Source organism: Gallinula chloropus (assembly GCF_964237585.1).
Source record: "Gallinula chloropus genome assembly, chromosome: 4".
NCBI lineage: Eukaryota > Metazoa > Chordata > Aves > Gruiformes > Rallidae > Gallinula > Gallinula chloropus.
In genome coordinates this window covers 43,515,718-43,540,185 of record NC_140088.1, presented here as the reverse complement: position 1 = coordinate 43,540,185, position 24,468 = coordinate 43,515,718, and the positions used below count along the sequence as shown (strand labels likewise).

Here is a 24,468-nt window from a genome sequence, read left to right as displayed (position 1 = left end):
ATCCCTTTGGAAGAAGACTGATTTCTCTCTACTCTAGAAAAGCTCTTCTTCCAGCTTGGTGGTACCACCAGCAGCTTCCCATAGTGTTCACAGATGCCTCCACTGCAGAACTTCCCACTGAGAGGAAGCCACCTGGACAGACTGGGAGAGCTTCCCTGGCACTGTGGGAAGGCAGCAGTGTTAGCATGGAGGGAGGCTGTGAGGCTATCCTCAGGCTGACAGGGAACCGGGCAGAGAACGTGGCTTTCAGAGTCTGGCTGAAACTGCTGTTGGCAATAGCCCAGCCCCTGCTGCTGCTGATGCTGAGCCGTGCGGACAGCTGCCGTCGACTGTTGCGTGACATTGTGCTCATTCAATTACTCACAGCCTGTTTCCTTCCTTTCCAGAGTTTGCCTACGGAGGGCATCCCTACCCTTTCAGTGGGATTTTCGAGATCACACCTGGCAGCGCGGTAGAGCTTGGCGAGACCTTTAAATTCAAGTAAGCGCTCTTTTCTACCTCTTCCTTTCTTGGTCTAGGGGGAGCAGGAAAATGCTCTCCTCTGGGCCTCTCTCACTGCATCCTTTACATGCAGTAATCCAAGCATCACATGGTTCAAAGTCAGCCCTGCAGGGATTTTGGAGGTGGATTAAAGAGCGTGTACACCAAAAAGAGAACAGTGCTGAACTGCCTTTGACGGTGTTTAAAGCACATTTACAAATCAAGGCCATTCTCTCTTCCCATTTGCTTTGTTTTCTGTATTGCAGTTTCACCTGTCAACAAGAACTGGAGCAACTGTGTGTTAGGCAGAGCCAGTGTATAGGGGGAAGAACCAAAACCTAGCCTTTTTATGAGTATCACCTATTTTTGGATACTGGACAGAGTACTGGGAGTCATCCCATGTGTTTAATGCTACTATGTCCCAAGGGACAGGCCAGCTGCTAAAGGAGTCTGTGAGGATGTTGAGAAAATTTTGGGGCTGTGGGTCAAGGAACTGCCTGTGGCAAAGTGAAACTTGACCTCCCCTGACTGCCAGTTTATGTAGAGGGTCGTTGGAGACTTTTATAGGCATGAGTGGTATTCAGTACTGGGAGCAGCAATAGATGTCTGCATGAAGCCCTCGGTCTGTTCCTTCCTGGTCTGCCCCATGGAAACCCTCTCCACTGTGAGAAAGTCATCTCCTCTGTCCTACTGGAAGTTACACCTGAGGGATGATGGGTAGAGTGGAAGCAGACTCCCAGAGCTGAGGCTTCCCTGGTGATGAGCGGGAAGCTTCTGGAACAGTTGCTGGGGGATATTACTGTGCCATATTGTCAGCGAGAGCCTCTGATAGCCCCAGACATCCATGTCTACATTTTAAGTCTGCCCTTGCCAATGTCTTATCATTTCCTTTTCCCTGGGTACATATCACTCTCTTCACGGTATCTTTTCATGTTTCCTGCTGTGTGTTTTGTTTTTAACTAGAGAATCCATTGCCTTGGGCACTACAGACTTCACAGAAGAAGATGTGGATAAGATTATGGAAGAGCTGGGCAAGGAGTACAAAGGCAACGCATACCACCTGATGCACAAGAACTGCAATCACTTCTCTGCTGCTCTGGCTGAGGTGAGCACAGCATTTTTGTATTATTTTTATTATTTTCACCCTTCAGATCTGGAGTAGTGCTTACAGACAGGGAACCAGGGTGAGCCAGGCCAGCGCCTGTAGCCAAATCTCTTGTCTCTTAACCCTTAACGTTTTTGGGAAGCCCTTTGCTGTTGAAAACAACAGGATCAGGAGGTGCAGGTGCAGCAGGTTTGTCACGTTTGGTCTAAACTGTGTGGGAAATGAGGAGTGCCTGCATTTTGGTTCAGTGATTAGATGCTGAACAGGAACTGGAAGGACAGACCTGGCTAGTGTGCAAATGTGCACCATTTGAATAACAAGCACAAATAACCCCACATGATCAGCAAAGGGATAAACATTTTCAAAAAGGCTTCCCAGAGTTCTGCAGAGAAAAATTTCTAGTATCCAGGGAGTGGGTATCCCCTTCCCTTATTTGATGTGCACTATCCAAAATGCACTAAAACAAAAAGTATTATTTTTCTCATACACATATTCCTTTGCTTACACATGTTCCCAAAAACTCTGAATTAAAACAGAGGTGTTATTTCTCTTCAGAGAGAACTGAACACAGAGAAGCACAAATTTATCTAGCTAATTTGGAGTACTTGATTTTCAGTTCACAAAGATTTGAGTATTTCTGGGGGAAGCTGCCTTCCCCATCACCCCCTACATGAGATGTTTACGTTTCAATCAAGGTGTAAGTATTCTGTATGTGTGTAAATCTGAACTCAGGACCTTGACTCAGTGCCAGAAAAAGACATGACAAGCACAAAATGGAAGTGGCCTTCCATAAAAACCCCATCTGTTTTTTCCTTAGGTGTTTTATGGCAAATGTGGGGAGAGAACCTTGTTCTTTACATTCGAGTTCAGCTGCTTTAAGTGCGAAACTTTTCTCTTCTGGCTTCCCTATCCTCATTCATTACACATCTCTTTCCTGCCTGCATCATTTGGGATGAGAAGGATTGACTCATATACCGGTTTGGATTGGAAGGGACCTCAAAGATCATCTCACTCCAAGCCCTGCCATGGGCAGGGACACTCTTTGCTAGCCCAGGTTGCCCAAAGAGCTATCCTGCCTGGTCAGGTCCTGTGCCAATAACTTTTGCCACATGTCCATTCATTCCCTGGACAAGCCTATCAATGATCTTGAGTGAAATGAGATTCTGTAGAAAAAATACCATATGAGATTTTAAGAAAACATCTTGTGAAACAGCAATTAATTTATGAGAGACCTACTTAGACTCAGAGGCTAGCCAGTTGTCTATTGGTTTCATCCTTGCTAATTACAGAATGAGAAAATGAGTCCTTTCTGTAAATGTTATCAAAAATCATAGAATCATAGGGGTTGGAAGGGACCTTCAGAGATCATCGAGTCCAAACCCCCTGCCAGAGCAGCTCCCTAGCTCATATTGCACAGGGAGGCGTCCAGGTGGGTCTGGAATATCTCCAGAGAAGGAGACTCCACACCCCTTGGGCAGCCTGTCCCAGGGCTCTGTCACCCTCACCATGAAAAAGTTCTTCCACATGTTGGTGCAGAACTCCCTGTGCTACAACTTGAGGCCGTTGCCCCTTGTCCTGTCCCCACAGACCACTGAGAAGAGGCTGGCCATTTCCCCCTGCGCCCCACACTTCAGATATTGATAAACATTGATCCAATCCCCTCTCAGTCTTCTTTTCTCAAGGCTGAACAGTCCCAGCTCACTCAGCCTTTCCTCATAGGGGAGATGCTCCAGGCTCTTAATCATCTTTGTAGCCCTTCTCTGGACTCTTTCCAGGAGACCCCTGTCTTTTTTATACCAGGGAGCCCAGAACTGGACACAATACTCCAGGTGGGGCCTGACCAGGCTCTGCAGAGCAGAGGGGGAGGATCACCTCCTTTCACCTGCTGGCCACGCTCATTATAAATGAGTTCATTAAAATAAATGGGGAGGAATTGTTTTGCTATAGAGAATGACGTTTCAAGCAGATCAATGATCAAATCAATGTTAGCTGCACTGCTGTTTTGGAGTTGAATAACCAAACTACTGCAGCAGAAAAGGGATTCTTTAAAAATCGTAAGGAAACCCAGGAGAAAGCTGTGTGATTATGAGCAAAAGGTAAAGAAACCTAACAAAACCAATCAAACAAAAAACAAAACCAAAACCCCTTTACCTGCAGCCATGAAATTAAGGTCGTTTCATACTTTGATATGTAAGTATATCAGGTTATTACATACTTTGATATGTAAAATTTCTGTCTATGTCCAAGCTATAGCTCAAACCCATTCTTCCTTGATTCTGCTGCTAGGTATCCATGGACCCCTCTGTGCCCCTTCCTTGTCCCACCTACCAAACACAAGCCAAATAAGACAGATCTCAATAAAACCCCACTAGTGTGTTTCAAATTTTGCTTTAAATATACCTTCAGTGAACATCTTTACAGGAGGAATTTAGGGGTAAGCTGGGAGCTTTCTTGGTGGATTCTGTGTGCTCGTTCACTGCCCCATAACCTGTCCAGATGATAAAAGCATAAATGCCTAGTTCTGACACTTCTGCTCCCAGGAGTAGAATTTACTCCGGATTTAGGTCAGTTTATTTAAACCCCTCACAGGCAAGCAGGATTTCTTGTTGCTGTTGGTCTTCATACATGCTTGCGTTTATCATCCCCTCCCTAAAGTATAACAAATGCAAAACTGGAGGAGGTGAGCTTCAGAGCAAGGAACAGGAGGCCCTGGATGGTCTCTGGCATTACGATCCAGAAAATGACAGCTGAAATTCTTAAAAGAAATAGCTGGTGTTAAGGCACCAAGCTGAAGTCCTAGTCATTCCACGTGCCTTGCTGGTAAACAGCATAATTTGGCCACTACTGTGTTTTGGAGCTAGGTAGCTTATCTTAGGATACTTCTGTCCTGGAGGAAAGGCTGCTGCCAGAAATCCCTTGAGACTGAACCTGCTTGAACTGAAAACAATGGAAGTTTCTATTCTCATTAACCAACATCTGAGTGTTCACTTAACAGCCTTAGTGCTTTCTTTTTCTTCTCCTCCTCCTTCCTCTAGTTCCCATTAAAACTAAACAAAACAAACCAAAAATCACCACATGAGGAAGCTCTAGGCCCTACCACATAGAGCTGCAAGGCCCAGCCTTAGAGTGTGCAGAACGTACTGACTACACGATGAGTGGCTTTTAAGACTGGGTGGATCTGTGTCACCCTAGAGGGCAGAAAACAGAATTTAAAACCAATTCTGGGATGAGTCTGTTTAGTGTTCGTATTGCCCTGTCTTCAGACTCCTCATCTGTGAAGCAGCAGCAGTAATAATAATAATAATAATAATAGCAGTAGTAGTAGTAATAATAATAACAACAATAATGATGTCCTATTTATGCATAGCTGTGTTTTGTGGTAGTTAAAGACAGGAAACTGGGAAAACTATTGAAAGAATTTAAAGGAGTAGAAATTTTCTCCAGCAGAGTAAAGTTGCTCACTGAAACTGGGATTTAACTCCAAGCACACAAAAAGCAACCAAGGATTTTAAGTGAGCATGAATTCTCAGTCTCTGTTGCTGTGCCCCAGCAGAAAGATGATGCTGTCAGTACCGTGATGCCCTTTCACCACAGAGAGGGGTTGGAGTGGATGCTAATGTTCAGTATCAAAGAAGGAATGACCACCTCTGCTCCCTACAGCCTTTTTAGGCCTTTCTGCTCATGGGTGCAAGCAGTTGTGGTGAGTTCAGGAGATGGTTGTTCTGAACCTCCTGGGTAATACCGGGCAAGTCACATCCCTGCTCTGTGCCTAAGTATCCCCCCCTTTTGTGTGCTGGGTTATTTCCTTCCTTCAGAAAGGACTCTGAGATCTCTTTCAGATGAAAAAGACATCTTTCTTATCTGCCAGGGTTAATTGGCTGGATTATGTCTTCTGTTGTCCTGTATCAGCACATGAAACCAGAGCTGGAGCTTCAGAGCCACATGGCAATGTGTGAGTTAAGGTGTGTTGACACAAAGCTGTCTGGCAGGTCTTGAGATTTGGCTGTACGGCCAGGTGCTCGGTAGCTGTGTTGGGCTGCATTAATTTCCTCGTCTGGCTGTGGGCTTGCTAATTAGTACCCATGCAGATGTTGCCCCAGTGGCTGGGCCATGGGTTGGGAGAACACCATCTGTTCACACGGACTGAGGGCAGATGCAGGCCTATGTCCTGCTGGCTGAGGTCATGATTCTGCAGAGGGAATAGGAAGGAGGTATACGGCTGGCTCTCCCTCACAGATCAGTTTTCTCAGGATCACACCATGAGGCAATGTCTGCATGTGCAGTTGCCAGGACCTCTAAGTCAGATTCTCCAGCCTCAGAAGGATTGCTGAAGCCACAGGAGCTGAACTTTACTTTAAAAGTTTTTGTTTTGTTGTCCTTTGCCAGTGTTTTCTGAGGAAACAGAACATACATCCAGAAATACTCCATCTACATCTGTTTATGAATGACTTTTCTGTTGAATTCATGTTTAATGCAATGATGCCTCCAGTCCCACCATGGTAACTGGCAACTGTTATCTTTAACATTTATAAAATTTGGGGTCAAAGTAGCTGATACAGACTGAGTCTGGACCTATGTTTGTGACTCTGCCATTTGGCTGTACATCTTGAAAAATCCCTGGACTGCAGCAAGTCCAGCACAGGCAGATAAGCTCTATTCAGCTACTGGGCATGGCTTTGTTATCTACCTCGGAAAAAACCCTCACTTTGCAGGGCCATTGCAGCCTAATTGCATGTGGCTGTGACATTGAGCCTCTTCCCACAATGCTCTGAGTCTTCTGATCTTCCTGCCCACGCTTGCTTGTAAGCTGCATGGGGCTTTGTTAGTCCCTCACTGGCACTAAGCTCTGAATTTCCCTCACCCCCTGCTGCAGATTGCCAAGCATATTCATACTGGCTCATGACTTAGATCTCTCCCTGCTTTGCCAGTTCCCTATGGACTTTTAATGAGCAGCTACTGGATCAAAGAGGCATGGCCAGGTCTACTCACAAAGCAGCTCCTCTGGAAAAAAAACCAACAGAGAATTCCCTGGTTTTAGCAGTAGTTCAGACTTCATCTCCTCCACTGCCATTTCCTGGCAGCTTTCTCAGCAAGCAAATCAGCAACTGCTGCAGGATCAGGAGTCTCTTCCTGTGGATTTCCTGAGAAATTCTTCTTCATCGGGGAACTTGGGGTTACTTAAGATGTGAAGAAGTATAGAGAGCATGATTTTCTGCCTAGTAAGTGCTGCACACCATCTTCATTACAGTTTTGGAGGTAGTTTTCATGTAAAGCAGGGCAGAAATTACTAGTAGATAGTCATGGAAGAGAACTCAGATGCGCTCCCTGCTTGTATACCCAGCTTCCATTTAAAGTAGCTGGTACATGCTCCACTTAATACCTCTCCGTGGTCTCCCTTCACCTTCACCATCTATATCAGTGTGGGAAGGTGAAGGGAGCCTGATCTAAGCAATGAAAACCTAGTTAGGGTTTCCTCAGCCGCTCCGACTACTGCAACATGGTCCCATGGTACCTATATTTATAAACCACTTCAGCAAATTGCTTGTGGGTTAAAATGAAGAGGTTTGTCAAGCTGGGATTAGCAAATTGCCTACAAGAAGCTTATTCCCTTCATGTTGCTTATGTTGATTGTCCCCAAAATCAAGTAATATCAATACAACGTGCCCTGAAGAAACTGTTCTGGAGGATGGACAATCCTTCTGGGTGACGTATGCCTGCAATTTCTGCAAAGAAAATTCAGTCAGACCATCAGCAGCACAGCCTGAACTTGCTGTCCATCACATTCTGAGTGTCTGTGCCTTTCTGCATGTTGGTACTTCTGGGTGGTAATGCTGCTGGCACGCAGCAGGGCTTTTGGCATTCTGATATACATGAGTGAGGAGTTCAGTTCGGACCACATCAATACTGGGTGAAGTCCTTCTGTTTGATTATCTATTTTTAAGTCACTATCTTCCTAAGAATCCCCCATGTGTATTTACAGCAATATGCTCAAATGGCCCTTCAGGGAATTGCAAAATATTTATGTTCTTTATCATTTGTGCTGGCTGATGAAGGAGACTATTTAAACTCTGCCAGATGGAAAAAAAAAACCCAACTAACTGGCTTTTGAACATTACAAAAAACTTTTAAAACAAAAACAAAAAAAACCCTAAAATAATTAGTTCTTTCCATAATGTGATTTGTTGAATTTCCTGATTTTTCAGAACAAGGAGATGTGAGATAGCAGAAGGCCAGAAGTTACAAATTGCTGTAAAGCAGACATGAAAGAAGAGGGTTACATTTGTGCTTTCAGGAAAATGCTAAACTCAAAGTAATTCCTGGGCTGTAAGTCCCCTCGGAGGACACACAGGTTTGAGGTGCCAACCATGCCACTGCTTTGCAGGAGCCCTTGTCACTGCAGCAGTGAGCCACAAGGAAGGATGCCATGGGGTACCAAGAAAGGCATGGTGCGACATGCTCTGTCACTAAGTGTTCTTTGGGCATGGACAGGTAAGGGTAGGTGCATGTAGGGAGGTGGGATTGAACCCTCTGACAGAAATTCCCCCATGCAGAAGCATGACTTGTGATTGTCCTGCAAGTCTACAATGCAATTTGGACTTGTGAAGGCAGATCCTCTGCAAGGCAAAGGCCTACCTGGCACAGCCGTATCCCCACACGTGTAAAGGATGGCTGCCAAGTGTTCAAATATGGGCATATAAGAATATAAGCTCTGCTGATGGGTGGTATGGGTGTACAGTGCCTGAGGACAGCTTCTTTAGAGAACACAGTAGTAACTAGAGGATTAGAGGGAGGATGAAGTTTTTCGGCTTCCAGATTCTTCTCCAGTCCTGTGACATTCCTCAGTATTGAATGTCAGGATTATGCCATGTCACTTCAGCTTAAAGACTCTGAAAAAGCTTTTGCTGTTTAGCCTGTTCACAAACAGAAGATGATTCATTTGACTTCCCACCAGCAATTTTCCATGCTTCTGAAGTTTCCTGCCTGAGAGAGGCTATGGAGCTGTGTGCTTACCAGAGTGATGACAGTTGCTATAGCATGTCTCAGAAAAGGGCAAACCCTCATGGGAAGGGAGAAAAACACCTTTGAATCAGCACCAGAACTGGAAGATGAGTGGAACAGACTCAAGGAAATCTGTCCTTCTCCCTTCATCAATGTGATCCGAGCAGCCAGAACAATGCCCCTTTAAGGCACCTTGCTACAGGACACACAACTATCAAAGAGGCATGGCTTCTGAGCACCATGGAAGAGAGTCCCTTTTACTCCCCAGTAGCCTTGCCAGAGACAGAATAGCAATAAAATCAGTAGGTCTTCTGGGCCCTTTTGGTAAGATATGAAGTGGATGCTCATTATAATAAGGAAATTAATCAAGAGCCACTGATTTTACTTGTTTTAAAAATTGTTGATGCTGGAACTTTACCTGAGGACAGCAGTGACAGAAGCTTTTATTCTTTTATCATGCCTTTTCTCCCTCTTTCCAAAAGGGCAATCTTTTCTGATTTGTATGTGTATTTTATCCTAAGTACCAGAAAAGGTAAAAAGCCCAGAGTTACTCATCTGTCTTGCAGCTGATCTAAAACTACCAGACCTTTATTTATTAATTTATTTATTTCCAAGGAGAAGACAGGCAGAAGAAGGCTGAGTCTCTGTTAGTAGGATCTGTATGTTTTGGTTTTTAAAGTCCACTCAGAGAATCTGCAGTAGCTCCCTTGGACAAACCTGTCTCAGAAACACCCAAGTGATCTGGTATGAATTCCCCCAGCGTCACTGAAAGCAGAATCTGGCTGCATGACTAAAGGATGATGAAGCACAGTGAAACATCCCTATTTACTTCTAAAAGTATCACGCCTTTCTCTCATACCAGGAGAAAGCTATTAAAAAAAGACTAAAACCCACTCTGAAGTTAGTGTGCATGGTTCACATCCACATGGGATCATTCTTCAGAAGGTTCTTTAAGGTCATTTGGATTTGGGTGATTAAAAACCTTTGAGGAAAATAGATTGGTATCTCATTATTCAGCTTCCTCTTATACCCGCCCATCTTTTCCACCCCTTTATTCCTTTATTATTTAGAAGGATCTGTTTCCTTTAATTGATCAGCATTTCCTGATCCAAAGGGCTGGATCCAGGGGAACAGTGCTCAGAGATGCCATCTGGGTAAATGTCTAAAATTGTTAGAGTTGAACTAAGACTTTCAGACTAAACCAAATCATCAAACCCAAAGCCTTTTAGGGGAATCCAACAGTTTTCACACAATTTTCGCTAGGACATTTTGTGGGTTCAAACAGAACTTTTAGCTGGTGAGTCACCTGCTGGTAACTAAAAGCTACCTGGATAGGAAGAAGCTTACTGAGGTGTGGGAGTCTAAAGATTTATTTACCTTTTCTCCTGTATTTCAGCAAAAATCCTTCTTAATATCAGCCACAAGATGTTCTGGAGTAGGGAGTCCCTCAGCCTCTCCTGTGGGAACTGTCCTACTTCAGTTATTTACATAAACAGGGAGGTAACACATTTCATCTGGAGAATTTGTGTGCTTGTGGTTTTAGAAACTCATTTTGAAGTTGTAGAATTTCCAGAAGTTTCCAGAGAGAGAAATTTTTTTTAGGAAATTGGGGGTCTTGCTCTTGGGGTGAAGGGGCCTTCAAAAATAGACCTGAAGGTTAATGACGTGAGCTTGGCCCATTATTTGTTGACACAGGAGAGGAAGACAGTCTCCTAAGCATCTGAGGTGGCTTAGGTCAGCCTTGAAAAATTCATTAGCATTCTAGATGAGGCTTGCTCCTACGGGGCAGGGATTATGGACCCTGTCACCATCAAATGCTTGGCAGCCACAGTCTTTTAGCTCCAGCACTGTGATGTTCAACCTGAGAGATAAGTAGCTCCCAGTCTCTTGAACTCACTCAAGTCAACCTAAAAGGATGGTGTCCAGTGGGATATACCTTGAAGATTAACAGATGGAGTCTGCACAGTGACTCCTGCAACTTGATGGTTACAGAGGACTGAAATAGGCACCTGGCACACCCACTGTTGATGCTGACACCACAGTGATATTATTAAACCTGCATGCCATATCAGATGGAAAGGCTTGGTGAAGCCACACAGTTTGAATCTCCTTGGGAGCCACAGGTGCAACCAGGGTTCTCTGCCTGTGGATCATATCTATGCTGGGGTTTCTTTCCCCTTTTCTTTGTCTATTGGTAGTAGCAGAGTATTGTGTATCGGTGTGGTGGCAGGAAATAGGCATCTCTTGTAACTGAAGTGCAATGTAAGGTCTGTCTGTGATGGGCTTTAGGACAATGTCTGACGTATACTTCCCTGATGATGTGGCTGTTTTGGTTGACCTCTGTCAATGTGGTTAGAGATTTAGTAGAACAGAGGGATCTTTCTTTACTGGTAGATGGTGTGGAGCTGTGCTGAAGTGACAGGAGAAAGTAGCCAGTGCATAGTCTTTTCTTTCTGGCTATTCACCTGTCCTTTTTCAACCAAGGTAAAGCTGGCCACACATAACAAACTGACCTTAGAAACCTGCTTTCCTTAGAGGAGCTTGGCTTTCAGTAAATCCTCCGGAAAAGGCACGTTTGCCGAATCAAGGACCAAGTGAGTGCAGTTTTTTAATCATCAGTGAATAATTCAAGCATAAAGCTTTTCAAGTCCATCCCCAGGCACACATGAGTTCTCATCATAATGATATTAAGAAATAGGAAGCTCTCCTTACCCTGAAAGCTATCAGAGAGAAAGGATTAAATGCCAGAGAAGGAGCTTCAGGTGGCATTTGAGTCACAGTCAAAAGCAACAGAAGCTTTTATAAACCAGTCTTCAGGCAGACAAATAATACCCATGTTTTCCTTAGTCAACAGCTGCTTTTCAGTTGCCTCCTCTGTAGAGAAGATGGGTGTTTTGCTGCGTAAAAGCCTACATGCTCCCAATGGACAGAAAGAGGAGAGGGAAATGAACAAATAAACAAATAAAAAATCAACCACAGGGCATGAAAGAACATTAAGAAAGCTTTATTTTATGGTGCCTGAGCCAGTCCTCAGTGAAGCTGATGGAAAGACTTGCTTCACTGCAGCAGACTTGGAATGTTGTTGGCTGTATAAGGAACAGGCTGCATTTGTTTTCTGGGTTTTAACTGCCACATACATTTAGAAGAACCTTATTAATCATGCACCCATAAATTATCCTCACAATTTCAGATGGATGTATTTTTTCCCCCTCTTGTTTCTGCCTGTAAGTATGCAAAATTTTGCTTGCATGTTCTTAGTAAACGGCTATATTGTGTTCTAGATGTGGCTTCTCTGCCACAGTAAAACGAGATTTCTAGGTGTGGTTTATGTATTAGTTGAAATTTATGAAGCATTTGGGAAGTCCTTAGAATGAAGGCTGCTAAAAAAGCATAAACTTGATTTTTTTTCTGTCATTAACATTTCCTACCTTGCTATCCTGAATGAGTCCAATGCAAAAGATTAGTGGAATAACTCTTCTGCACCTCTCAGCTCAGTCCTTTCTCTCCCCTGTCTATCTACATGTGCAGAGGGATAGTATGAGGTGGCAAGTAATTTGAAACAGAAATAAATGCCCCTGTCCTGCTTCCAACCAGGCCAGAGTTTACCTCCCCAAGCAGCCAGCACAGGTGAGCTGAATTAGCCTGGGCTGTTTCCCACACCACCTGACATCACCCTCCCAAAAAAAGGGGCTGGTTGGGGAGGGATGCTACTGGGTGCTTCCAGAGCAGTCTGAGTGCAGCCAGAGTGTTAGGTCGGTCCTCTATTGTGCAGTAATCTGTGTTATTGTCGGGTTGTTAAGGTACTCTGTGTTATCACCGGGCAGCATTGTTTGGGGCTGAACCACCACCCCACCCCTAAACAGCAAGCTTTTAGCTTGTTGTTTCAATTTTTTGAAAAAGGGCTCATTTTGCCCCATGTGCCTCTGCTGTTATATCAGGTTTTCCTTTTAATGCAATCTCCCTAGCCATAAAGATTAAATATGAAGATATTTTAAGAGTAAATTAAAAAAAAAAACCCAGATCTTAAGCTTTCTGGGGCTCGTGTAAATGTATGTGTTTTGTACTATTTATTTTATCTACTTTTTGCATCTGTCTTGCCAAACCAAAACCCTTATCTGTGTCCTTATCTGTTAGAAAGGAGCATAATACCTTGGAGCCAAGTTAGTTCACACCGTCTGGGGACTTCATCTCTAGTCACACCACCATGGAGTCTTTGTGCACACCAACACTTGAGAACAGATGCCTCTCTTCCACAAATGAAGAGGGTGAGAATAATCTTGGGCCTTTTCACCACTGCCTGTTAATAAATGAAAAGTGTCAGGAGTGTAAATGAATCATGTAAGTGTGGTGATAGGTTTTTGAGACTGGAACTTTTTGCTGAGGAGTCCTGCTAACACTGCCCAACAGAAGGTCTTTCCCCGTTCTCTTTCCTCTGAGCTTCTTTATTCTCTCTCCTCATTGTATCTCCATCTGCAGAAATCTGCTCCTCACTAATGTCAGGAAACAAGGATTGACACCAAAACAAAGGATTTTCTTGGTTACTCTTCATAAAAAAAATTAGATGCTCTTGATGTCCATTCCTCTGTGCATATGGGTCGGCCTGGTGCATATGGGTTCAGCATGTCTGTAACGCTTCAAATGATGCCCCTACTATACTTACAAGTGGTGGTTGCAAAGAGCTTCATGCCCAAAGAGCATATTGCTGAGCTCCAGTGCTAGGACATACCTAATCAGTGATACCACTCATTGTTTAGCCCTGAATGGGGTTCATCAAGATGTCACATTTGCAGCCACCGTGCCTCTTCACTGGTGGCCTGGCCAGTAAAGCTGAAACTGTGCTGTGAGTGCTGAGGTGCTGTAAAACACCCACAGCTATCTACTTAGTCTCTGGGATGTATCTTCTCTCAGACTCCTGTGTAGAAGCAGCTCTGTCCACCCACCACAGGATCACAGAGGTGACTGGCACATTCCCACTAATGTCACAAGGGGAGCAAGTCTGTGGGATATTAGTCTCTCCTTTCAAAGCTTTCCTTCTTCCTCATTCATGGCAGGTCTCAGGGAAACGACGCAGATGCTTCATCTGCTTTATGTGGAAGAAACACCTGCAGGTCTAGGGAGGACCCATATGAAAATGGGGGAAATTTTAGACAGTCACTTAAATCAACTTGAAAGGTTCTTCTCTCCCTCCCTTTGACTTGGGATGCTATCTCCCAGAACACAGCCTCACGACTGAGCTCATTCAGCCTCATCTACAGCTTCTCAGCTGTACCCTTTCCTCAGCAAGATGCAGGCTGCTCCTGGCTCCACTGGACGCATGCTGCATGCAGCTTCACAGCCCAGTGCCACCTCATCTATTCAGTTGATCCCCACAGGCTAACTGTAGTCCCTAGAGCAGGCCCTGTCATTTTCACACAGTAACTACACCATAAAGCTGCTTCAAGCAATTGATCTGACCGTGCCAAGGCTGCGTGTCAGTTCTGTTCCAGGAGTGTATTTTCAGCTTACACACCACATGCACTGTCCAATCAGGAGTGCAGGGATAGAGGTACGTTCCTCACTGGTGGTTCCTCCCTTGTCTCTGCCAGCATTGGGCAGTTATACTGGCAGTTTAGTTGTTGCAAGGTGGTAAAAAAGATGTCCCTGTGCATTAGGTTAATGGCTTATTCCAGATGAATCCATGCACTAATTTCATTGTGTTGCCTTGCTTCTTTAGATACATATGTTTTTGGCTGCCCAAAGCCTGCAAGCTTTGCCTGGGCAGATGTGCTGGTTTGTGTCTAATGGTCTTATTCTGAAATTCTGATGATCATCATCTGTGCTATATTGTCTAGGCCTCACAGGAGTCAATTCATGCAAATGCTGGAAAGGTTCCCCCTGGGCTCTAAAGGCTTTGCCGTTAAAGTTCTCTGGGGTGTGTGTTAGGCTCCTCAGGCACTGATAAAAGCTGCCTGCATGCTTGAAGACACACCAGGGGGAATACTGTACAGTAGCTCAAATGGATCTGTGGCCCATGTGGACGCCACCTCATTTTGAGCAAGGCTGCTAAGTGGAAGTGGCAGTGGGTGGTTTAGCAGATGTTCAGTGCTGAACTCTGCAAGCCTCAGTTTGAAGACAAGAATTGAAGTAATTAGCATGTATTGCTTGAGGAACGTAATGTTGCCTCTGCTCATCTTGGTTTTCATGGATCGGAGCACTAAACGATGCCTTTGGGAAGGCTCACTTGAAAAAAAAATCTGAGTGCCTTGAGTTATACTTCTGAGCATGGCCTGAATTGCCCCAATTGCATCATCCAGCACAGTGCTGTACCTACTGCATTCAAGAGCTGACTCTTAGGATCCCCAACTAATCATCCACTTCATTTTGAAAGGGGCTGAGCCTGTTAGACTATCATCTCAGATATTGTCTAGCATATACCCGTAGAGCCAAAGCCCTCACAAAACGCAGCACACTGATAGCATTGTTCTCTAGACGGCAGGACACAGCTTGTTCCACTACTGGATGTGTTTTAAAACATGTTCCCCAGCTGCTAGGCTGTTCCCCTGCCCACAGTAAAACTTTACAGGGAAGCGTGAAGGCCTTGCTGAGCAGTGACACAGAGTTCTTAGGGCACTTAGTGGAGAGAAGAGTGATGAGGGGCAGTCCTTATTCCCAGGGCAGTTTGTACATTTTAGCCAGTGACTGTTTAGTGTAAAATGATACAGCTTAAGATACTCTGAGGATGCTTTTGTATCCCAAACTAGTTGTTTCTTGATGAGTTTGAAATCCTGGTGTGGATTTGACAGCTGCCTAGAAATAGCACCCAAACTGCCAATTCCCATTTCTCCCACATGCGTGGCTTTAGCTACGGATGTCTGAACTGCTGTTTCCATTTGACTCCGTGGATGCCAGCTGGGTCATTCGCAGTTCTTGCACAGAGTCCCCAGGAGAAGCTGCAGCTGTAGGAGACCTGGCTCTCTGTCATGAAGTGCCACTCAGTGGTAGCTGTAAGCACATGCATGCAGCCTTTGCAGAAGTTCCTGTCTGAACCAGGGACCAGGCAAGCAGAAGCTGTGCTCGCCATCCCAAAGGCTGGATTTCAGTGTGTGGCAGGGAATGGCTGTCTCTGTGGGCTGCGAATAACTCACACCTTCAGGAACCTAGTAATGAGAAAAGATGAGGAAGTGTGATGGTTGGCCACTATAGCTGGACGTTGCTCACAGGAGGTTTGCAAAGCTGAGGGAAGTCCTACATGGACTGAGGTGTCCCAGGCATTGCTGCCAGTAGTCCAGCCTCTCATGTACACTGCAAAGTTTCCCATCCCAAACACTTTTCTGCATTAGTTAAGTTACAACTAGCCCCCAAGCTTCTATCTCACAGCTTAGTATCACATAGGGTTTAGCCCTTCTGTGACTTTGTTTCTTTGAATTTCCCTCTCAAGTCAGCTAGTGCCAAAAGTCTCGGCTACTTTCTTGTCTGATTTCAAAATGGTATATTAAGTTTCCTGAAGGGCTGGAAGCAGGACAATTTGATATGATGTATGGACCACCTGTTTCTGACCTGTAACAGTTTATTATTTATTGTGTGACCTGTCAGAGAAGTTTACCCCCTCCAAAAGAGAAAACCCCACTTGATTGGAAAGGAAGAAAAAAAACCCTATGAAATCCTAAACTCTAAAAACATCTGGAAGAGTGTTCTGTTGGTGGAAACAATGGATGGTAACAGGGTTCTGTGAGTTTATCATTCTAGTGTGGTGTTTTCAGTTGAGAATTGCCCTGGAGAGCTGCAGTAGGTAGATATTTCTGTGGCCTCATAAGCAACTGGAAAATACCCACTTCACCTTGCTTGTGCTGTTTTATTGTAACTCAACTGACCTAATCCCACTGCAGTCAGGTTTATTTGATGTTCCTCCATAAGCGAAGTACCGCTGGATGCTCCAGCTCAGTATGTTCTATGGGAAGGAATGAAAAACACAGGAGCAGGCTATGGCTAGTGGCATTCCCTTGCCATTGCCCTTTTGCTCCTGTGAGCATTGTGTTTCGCTGTGCAGTAGTAATGAGGCTTTGCTGACAAGAGGTGAGGACAAGCATGACTGAGGAAAGGGAAACCACTTTGACTTCATCATTATCCTTAAGCTCCACAAACTGCCCTTTTCTGATTGATGGCCCAACGTCCACACATCTCCGTTCTTATTCTGGCTCTTCCTTGCCTCACTGATTCACTCAGGGAGAAGAAGCTCCCATAGACAAAAGGCAATCTTCTCAGCATCGCTTCCATTTTGGAAAGTGCTTGTTCAGTTGCTTGTTCAGTGCTAGGGGACCTGCTCAGAAAAGAAAGCCAACTCTTAAAACCAGTATTTCCATTTCAGGCAGTCTTATCTGTTCTGTTGTTTCAGCTAATTTTCCAAAGAATCAGATCTTGCTTTTGTTTTCCTGCTAATATCTGGGGGGCGGGGGTGGAAAAGTCTTATTAAGACTTTGGGCTTCTTAAGAACTCAACTCACATGCATGCACATGTGATAAGGAGCCTAAATTGAGTCACTTTTTATGCTGGCAATATGTCTCCTAAGTTCCTGGAGAGGAAGAATGAGAAATGGTACAAAATCTAGAGGAACTTGTGCTGATTTTTTTTTTTTTTTTTTACTTTGGCTTGGGTTCAGTGTTAGAGTAGAAGGTATTGAATATAATTTTAAAAACTCACCAGTATTCTTGTGAAAATAATCAGATACGTCTGCTGAGAAAATCAAAAGGATCAGCAAATTTTCTATGATTGAGTCTTAAACACAGGTGGAAAGGCCATCTGCTCATAGGCTCAGGCAATAGTATGAGCAATGAAAACCAGGATCAGGGTGGAGATAAAGATTTGCTGATAAAGTCATTCTCCCCAGATAAAAAATTTTAAAAATACATATTCATACAGTTGTATGCAGGTTTAAGTAGAATGCAGCACTGATAGGAACTGAAATAAAATTCCTTGGGGTGTATTATGTAAATAACTGTCTATGTTTGCCAGTAATTTTAGTAGGTAAACGGCTCTGCTCATCCTCCAGTACCTAATGGTAATGTCTTCAGTTTCACACACTGATTTTTAAAACACCTGTGTCAAAATACAGGGAGTTCCAGAGCCAAATTAGCATGGGCACGGGTTTACTACCTTCTCCATGCCTCACTGGAAAATTCAGGCTGTTGGAGCAACCTTATTCCCTTATCCTCAAGGTGACTATTAGAGTGACCACTGTTAGAGTGGGGCTTAGGTTGTGCTGGCCATGCAATACACATGAAGGACCAGGTGGTCATTAGCCATAACAACTGTAATGCATCATGGCTCATCCTAGAGCAAACGCTCCAGTTATGCTCCCTTAAAAATCTCTTGAAAATTCTAAGCTCTACATTTCCATTATCACTAAGAGGCATCTTGCCAAATAATCTCCTTTGTGGATTATGGAAAAACACCCTCCTAGATTTTGCAGCAGTTAGTACTAAATTAAGATGAGTTTTAGTTGGGAAGAGGGTGGGAGGAGGAAGAGCAAAGGAATTTAGTATTGGTGGAAAGTGCAGTATGAACACCCTGGAAATCACTAATCCGTGTAAACTGTGGGACAAGGTTTGCAGGGTGGAGTTTCCTTGCTGCCTGTTTTGCCCCACGTGACACAGCACTGAGAGGGAAGGAGAATTTGGGTATTATGACTACTGTACTTGCCACAGACTTCAGGCTCTAGTTTAAAGTGCCACCCAGGCACTGTATTTACTGAAGATGGGCTCTTGAGGCACCCTGATGGATGAGTTCCACGTACCTCCTCTGTGTCTGGTAAAGGAAACTGCAAAGTGTAAAGGGAAACTGTCCTGATGTGGCCTGAGCCTGGCATCTCTCTGCATGTGTGGTCAAATGCTACAGAAGACAGGAGCTGCCATACACAGCAAGTTGTTTCACTGTGTGGAGCAAGAGGTGATCTTGGAAAGCAGTGTCTCTGCTAGCAGTGTAACCCAAATCAATGCCAGGAGCATTTACGATGAAACACAGGCCTAGTGAGAAGCTAGTATTTTTCTGCTAATTGCTTTCTTCTCCACATTTAGGAAATACTGTAAGATGAGAAATTAAAGGGTGATATACTATCATAGGAAAAGAATCTCCAGATACTGTAACTTGACTGACCCAATGTGTCAGCCTGAGGAAGAGAAGTGAGCAGGAAGAACAGTTTCTCAGGCACCTCCATCTACCTAGTCAGGCTGGGTTCTGGGTTCTTCAGGTCTGGCCAGCAATGGCCTAAACGCTTTTTCCCAAATTTTTTTGCTACTTGGAAGAATGAGTGTCATTGTCTTGGTTGAGAAGCACCAGCAGGACTGTCCTTTTACCAATGGACTGCCTGGAAAGTGGAGTGGCACGGACACTGAGGGCTATGGACTGATTTCCTGAGTCTCTGCGACGGTGCTCTCAAGGGGCTGTTGCTGGCCTGGCACTCTGTGTCGCCATTTGTATTTCTGACTGCAGAACATGCTCCCTACATGTCAAACTGCTCTCTTCTGAGCAACGGGGAATTCATCCTGCTGAGGTGGTGGTGCAGGTGGGGTTGACATTGCCAGATCATGTGTGTTTTGGTACTATTAACCATGCTCCCTTTCGGTTTGCTCCACAGATACTATGTGGGAAAGAGATCCCCCGCTGGGTGAACCGCCTGGCCTACTTCAGCTCGTGCATCCCCTTCCTCCAGAGCTGCCTCCCCAAGGAGTGGCTGACCCCAGCAGCCCTGCAGAGCCACATCAGCCTTGGCCTCCACAAAGAGGAGCAGGGGGACACAACGGATGAGGAATCCCCCTCCACTTCTGCATCCCCCTCAGCCTCAGGCACATCGCAAACCTGTAGACATACCCGGGTTTAAACTGTGCCCAGTTTGCCCTCAAATAACATCCCCCTCTCTCTTGTACTACTTCTTTCTCACACCTTTTCGCACACCTTAGCTTCTCTCTTCTCTTTGGCGGACAACACAGGGGAGGGAAGACCCTTTCTACTAAGGAGGTGAAGCTTCAGTCCCTTTTCCAAGGGCTGTCACTACAATTGCTTGGCAAAATGACTGTGAACCCCAACGCTGAACTGAGGAGCATGGTGACTAAACTAGATTCTCCTCCAAGGGCCCCTCATGGTTCTTGATCTACAAAGAACTGCTGGCTCTCTTGTGCATGAGAGCATACATATGGGCAGGGGAGCACCATACTGTGATGTTCCTTCTCTGGAACTGTTTTATCTTTTTATCTCTTTCCCCCACCCATGTGAGCCCGGCAGCTCTCTCTCTGTTTTGGCTGGATTTGTCATTCCCCTATGATAAATCCCCTCCCCACACCCAGTGAAGGAAGCAGAGCCAGAACTCAACCTTCTCATCTCTTAGACCAGCAACAAGCTCCTTCCCTTTTGTAATTATCAGGTTTCTAACTCATGTGAAGGAAAAATGATAGGTGCTGCTGTTCTACAACCACCAGTTTTCAGTACTCAAATTTAAGAGCTTGAATGACTGTCCTGCTCTTGAAAATAATAACAAAGAACCTAGAAAATGAATGTGTTACTATGGTTTTTCTTTGGGGTAAAAAAGAGAATGGGGCTAGTGCTTAGAGGCAGCTACTAAGTAGATGCAGGCATGACTGTTGACCATATTGGTGCTTTTCAGCGTTCCTGGTTTCCTTTGGTTCCCCCCCTCCCCCCACCCAGATTCCCTGTGGAATCTCTCTCCTAGCTGTCTGTCTTTGGGAAATGGCCCTCCTGAGTACAAGGAGGAGGAGAGACAATCTGTTGGGAAGGTCAGTATTTCCTTCAGCTTTTCCTCCTGCACTCACAGACCTAAAATGTGGCTTCAGAGCCACCCTTCCATAGCCTATTTTTGAGCCAACTCAAGAAGTTAAAAAATAAGTGGTGAACCCAAAGAATGTCAACCTGTTTCCTTCTCCTCCCTTTTTGGAGGTGGAGGGGTAAACATAGTGCCACATCTGGAAAGCATGGATGACCCTTCCAATGCAAAGGTCACCATGGTGCCTTCTGTTGTGTGCAGTATTTCAGTGGCATGAAAAATGGGCGCAGCTGGCTCACTGGCCTCTCTGGGCTGGCTCTTGGCAAGAATCTGGTCCTTGGATGTATTTACACTCATTCTGACAGTTGACAAGAAAGCAGAGGAGAAAAGGACAAGTGCACCAAATCTTCCACTCTATTACCTCCCTAGGAGTTCTAGTCAGAAGATGGAGAGAATCAAAGGGGGAATCCAGGCCCCCTCTCTCTCTTGCAACTCCTCCTGGCGACACAAAGGAGGATGAAAAAGGAACAGGCACAGCATTGAGAAGGTGTTGCTGTTTTAGAAATGTTGTTCTCAACAGCTACTTCTAAGTCAGAACTTCCACCCTTCAACCAGAAAGAACTGTAAGCCCTTAAGATGAGTGGCTGTTTCCTTTTATTGGTCACAATACCATGCTAAGTCCAACCAGCTGTTTCTTTAGCTCAGGTATACAGAAATGTGTGTTCCTAGGGCTGAAGGTCTTGGCTATGACATCGCATCTGTACAGACAGCACTTAACGGTTTGTTACATGTGCATGCTCTAACTGAAACAGGAGGCTTTGGAGAGATGCATTGGATGGAAATACAACTCACAGGATGGCCTTATTCCACCGCCTCCTGAAGTGATGCCTATTTGGGCAACAAAACCTTCACAACACACCTCTTGTTTTCATCCTCCAAACAAATTGCTGCAAGTTCTGTACTGAACTAAAGTCATGTTCCTTATTAACCTTGGCTACTCACAGCCAATACTGCATTGTGAGCAATTCTGCAGCTCCTGGTATCCAGTCCAGCACTAATCTTGCTTACCCTGGCTTGTCCAGGGATGTTTAATGAGATTTCCATCCTGTTCTCCATTCTGCTGCTGCCCAGAAGCCACGTTACACAATGTACTGTTGCGCTCTCTATTCCCCTGCAGTCATGGTCATTGCAGCTTAAACCAGCAGCGCAAGGTTCATTTGTCTGAAGTTCCTGGGGAGCCTGCCAATAGCCAGCAGCACACTGCGTGCACTGAATTTAAAAAATCTCTTTTTAGATCCTTCTCTGGAGGAAAGTGGGAAGAGGCTTTCCCAGAGCTTTTGTCTAGGCCAGAGAAACTGCAGCCAGAAACACCTAGTTCCTTATGTGATAAAAACCAGCCAGCCATTGCCCTCAAATTTCCACTCGGCACCTGAACTCCAGGCAAAGCATCGTGTCTACATCTAGGCTGGAACTAGGGCTCTAGAGACATGTTTCACACAGAAAACCCCCTCACAGTATTCCACAAAGTAAAAAATGCTTAACTAGCTGTATGTATGGTAACCTGCACAAGAAAGCTATGTTCAGCCTCCTTGGGGACACGAATATATGCTTGAAATACTGGGGCAAATTGTCAATGTCATAAAAACCAGATGTTTGTTTGCCTTATTTATCTGTCTGTTTATGGCAGTCTGGGGTCACATCGAGGAGGCATCAAATCTCTGTTGTAAATGAAAACCAGAGTATGTCCCAGTCTTCAAAAGCGTTTCTCCCCACTCCTCTCTGTTCAAGGTAGCTGACCAACAATGACAAGAACAAAGTGACACTGTGGAAATAAAATATATATTGATGATAGCTTTACCTCTGTAATTTAATAGCATTTTAGATTATTAAACATGAAGACTTTTAAAAGTCTAATTCACTGCTCATCTCTAGCACAGCATGTCTGGTTTAGGTATCCTTTTCTTTTCCTTCCAATTATGATAAAATTATTGTTGTTACCATATAATTTTATCACATTCATATTTAGTTATGTGTTTCCTTTCGCTGTTTTCAAGCATAACACTATGAATATTATAGCTAGCAACAGTTATCAATGAAAACAAAAGAGCACCTTCTGAATATTAACAAGAGCAACCCATGGCATGGCACAAGCACAAACTCTTAAACCCTTTTTCTTACTGCTAACTCTTCATGTGGGTATCATCAGCTGTGGGTTATGCCTCTAGCAGAGAGCTAATAGCACTCATATGAGACAATAAAACTGAAGGTGACGTTAGCCTAATGCTGGAGTATTAGAGCTACAATACACACAGTTTCCAGGGAAAGTCAGGGTGAGAGGAAAGAGGTAAGTAATAACCTCTCTTCTCAGTATGCCTGTACCTGTAACAGCAACTCTTAATTTCAGGAGATTGTTCTTACAGATTTTTATTTTTTGTCAGTTGGCTTTCTCTTCACAGAATCACAGACACAAGGATGGTGACTCAACCCCCTCCCTGGGCAACCTGTTCCAGGCCCTGACAACTCTTTTCAGTGAAAAATCTTTTCCTAACATCTGATCTGACCCTGCCCTGGGGCAGCTTCGTGCCATTTCCCCTTGTCCTGTCTCCTGTCACCTGGCTGAAAAGACCATCACCCACCTCTCTATGACCTCTCTTCAGGTAGTTGTAGGTGGTGATAAGGTCTCCCCTCAACCTCCTCTTCTCCAGGCTGAACACCCCCAGCTCCCTCATCCAGGATTTGCCCTCCAGCCCCTTCCCCAGCCTGGTTGCCCTTCTCTGGACACGCTCAAGGACCTCAATGTCCTTCTTGTAGTGAGGAGCCCAAAACTGGACACAGCTCTTCCTCAGTTTGTGATTTGAGGCCTACATCTCTCCCACCTTTGTCAAACTTTATCAGGAACAGTTGTACTTTCAGAGGCCCTGGGTGTTGGTCCCCCAGCACTGAGCCTGTTCTGTGTGATGAGTTCATCCCAGTCTCAGCATAGCACAGCACAGAGTGAGACCTACTCTCATACTTTCTCCACTCCCAGCCAAGAGTTCCTATTTCAGAAATTCAAAACCTGCACTGGATTTATGATACTGAGGTACTCATGAAGCAGTTATCTCCTGCTATGTTTTTTTTTTTAATTATTATTATTCAGTTCTGATTATTTGTCTCCAGGCAGGAGAGGCTCCCAGAACAGGTTAGCGGCCACTGAGCTGCAATAATGTCAGTTTATATTGTTATTTATTATACGTGGTGCTTGACTTTCTTCTTGGTTTTGTTTGTATTGATATGGCGGCTTATTGACATGTCCAGAAAACTGAAGTCCCTCCCCCAATTCCTCACCGTGATTAATAGAGTAGACCAAAGCAAGTAATCCAGTGTTTCATTTTCCAAATGGTTTGAAATTACTCCCAGTGTGTTGAGCCAGGGGCCCTGTTCCACTTCGTCCCGGCTGTTCTCGCCATCAGGCAGCAATCTGGGTTGTGGAAATCACAGGGCTGTAGGGGTTGGAAGGGACCTCATCCAGTCCGACCACCAAACGGTGCGTAGTGACGCAGAGGAAGGAGCTTTCATTCTCCTGTCGCGCCCCTCAGCAAGCATTTCCCCTCAGGAAAGCCAGCGCGTGGAGGGCCCCCTTCACACTGGTCTGGTACTGGCATACGGCTGTCGTATGTTCGACAAATATCTGGTAGTTCCCAGAGGTTTCTGTGCTAGGTGCGTGTGGGTATAACCAGAGAAACCCATCAAGCACCCTGTGGCTTTGTAACTGGTGAGTGTGACCGTGCCGGTGGTGGCTTCTGGGCACGGCACACCTGTACCAGCCTACGGAGAGGCAGGCTCGCCGCAGCAGCCGCGCGGGGGAAAGCCCCTGGCTCGCTGACCGCGCCGTTTCGTGTGGACTCCTTCCACGAGACAGCAAGCGAGAGCGCTTTAAGCCCGGCTGCGCTGCCCGGTGACGGCCGGCCAGCCGCGCCTGCCCGCTTCGCCCCAGCGACCCCCGCCTGCCAGCGGGAGGGCAGCCGGCGGCGCCGGGGGCTGACACCGCGGCGGAACCTGCTCGCCGAGGCGCGCGGCCGCGGCGGAGGGAGCCGCGGTGACGCGCGGTTCCGCTCCCCGCCGGAAGCGTGGCGGCCGGGCCGCGGCAGGGGAG

At 45.3% G+C, this 24,468-nt stretch overlaps 1 protein-coding gene across 1 annotated transcript in view; it reads left to right on the top strand.

Annotated features, from left to right (window-relative positions):
- The window catches only part of LOC311191762 (deubiquitinase DESI2-like), a gene marked incomplete at both ends in the record, with an annotated part of 61,067 nt that extends 41,631 nt beyond the window's left edge, over window positions 1–19,436 (top strand). Inside the window, 3 exons of the mRNA XM_084264036.1 lie at window positions 387–480; window positions 1,444–1,585; window positions 19,194–19,436. Coding sequence (XP_084120162.1) covers window positions 387–480; window positions 1,444–1,585; window positions 19,194–19,436 — 479 coding nt within the window. The remainder of the gene's footprint in view (window positions 1–386; window positions 481–1,443; window positions 1,586–19,193) is intronic.
- Window positions 19,437–24,468: the final 5,032 nt, after the last annotated feature.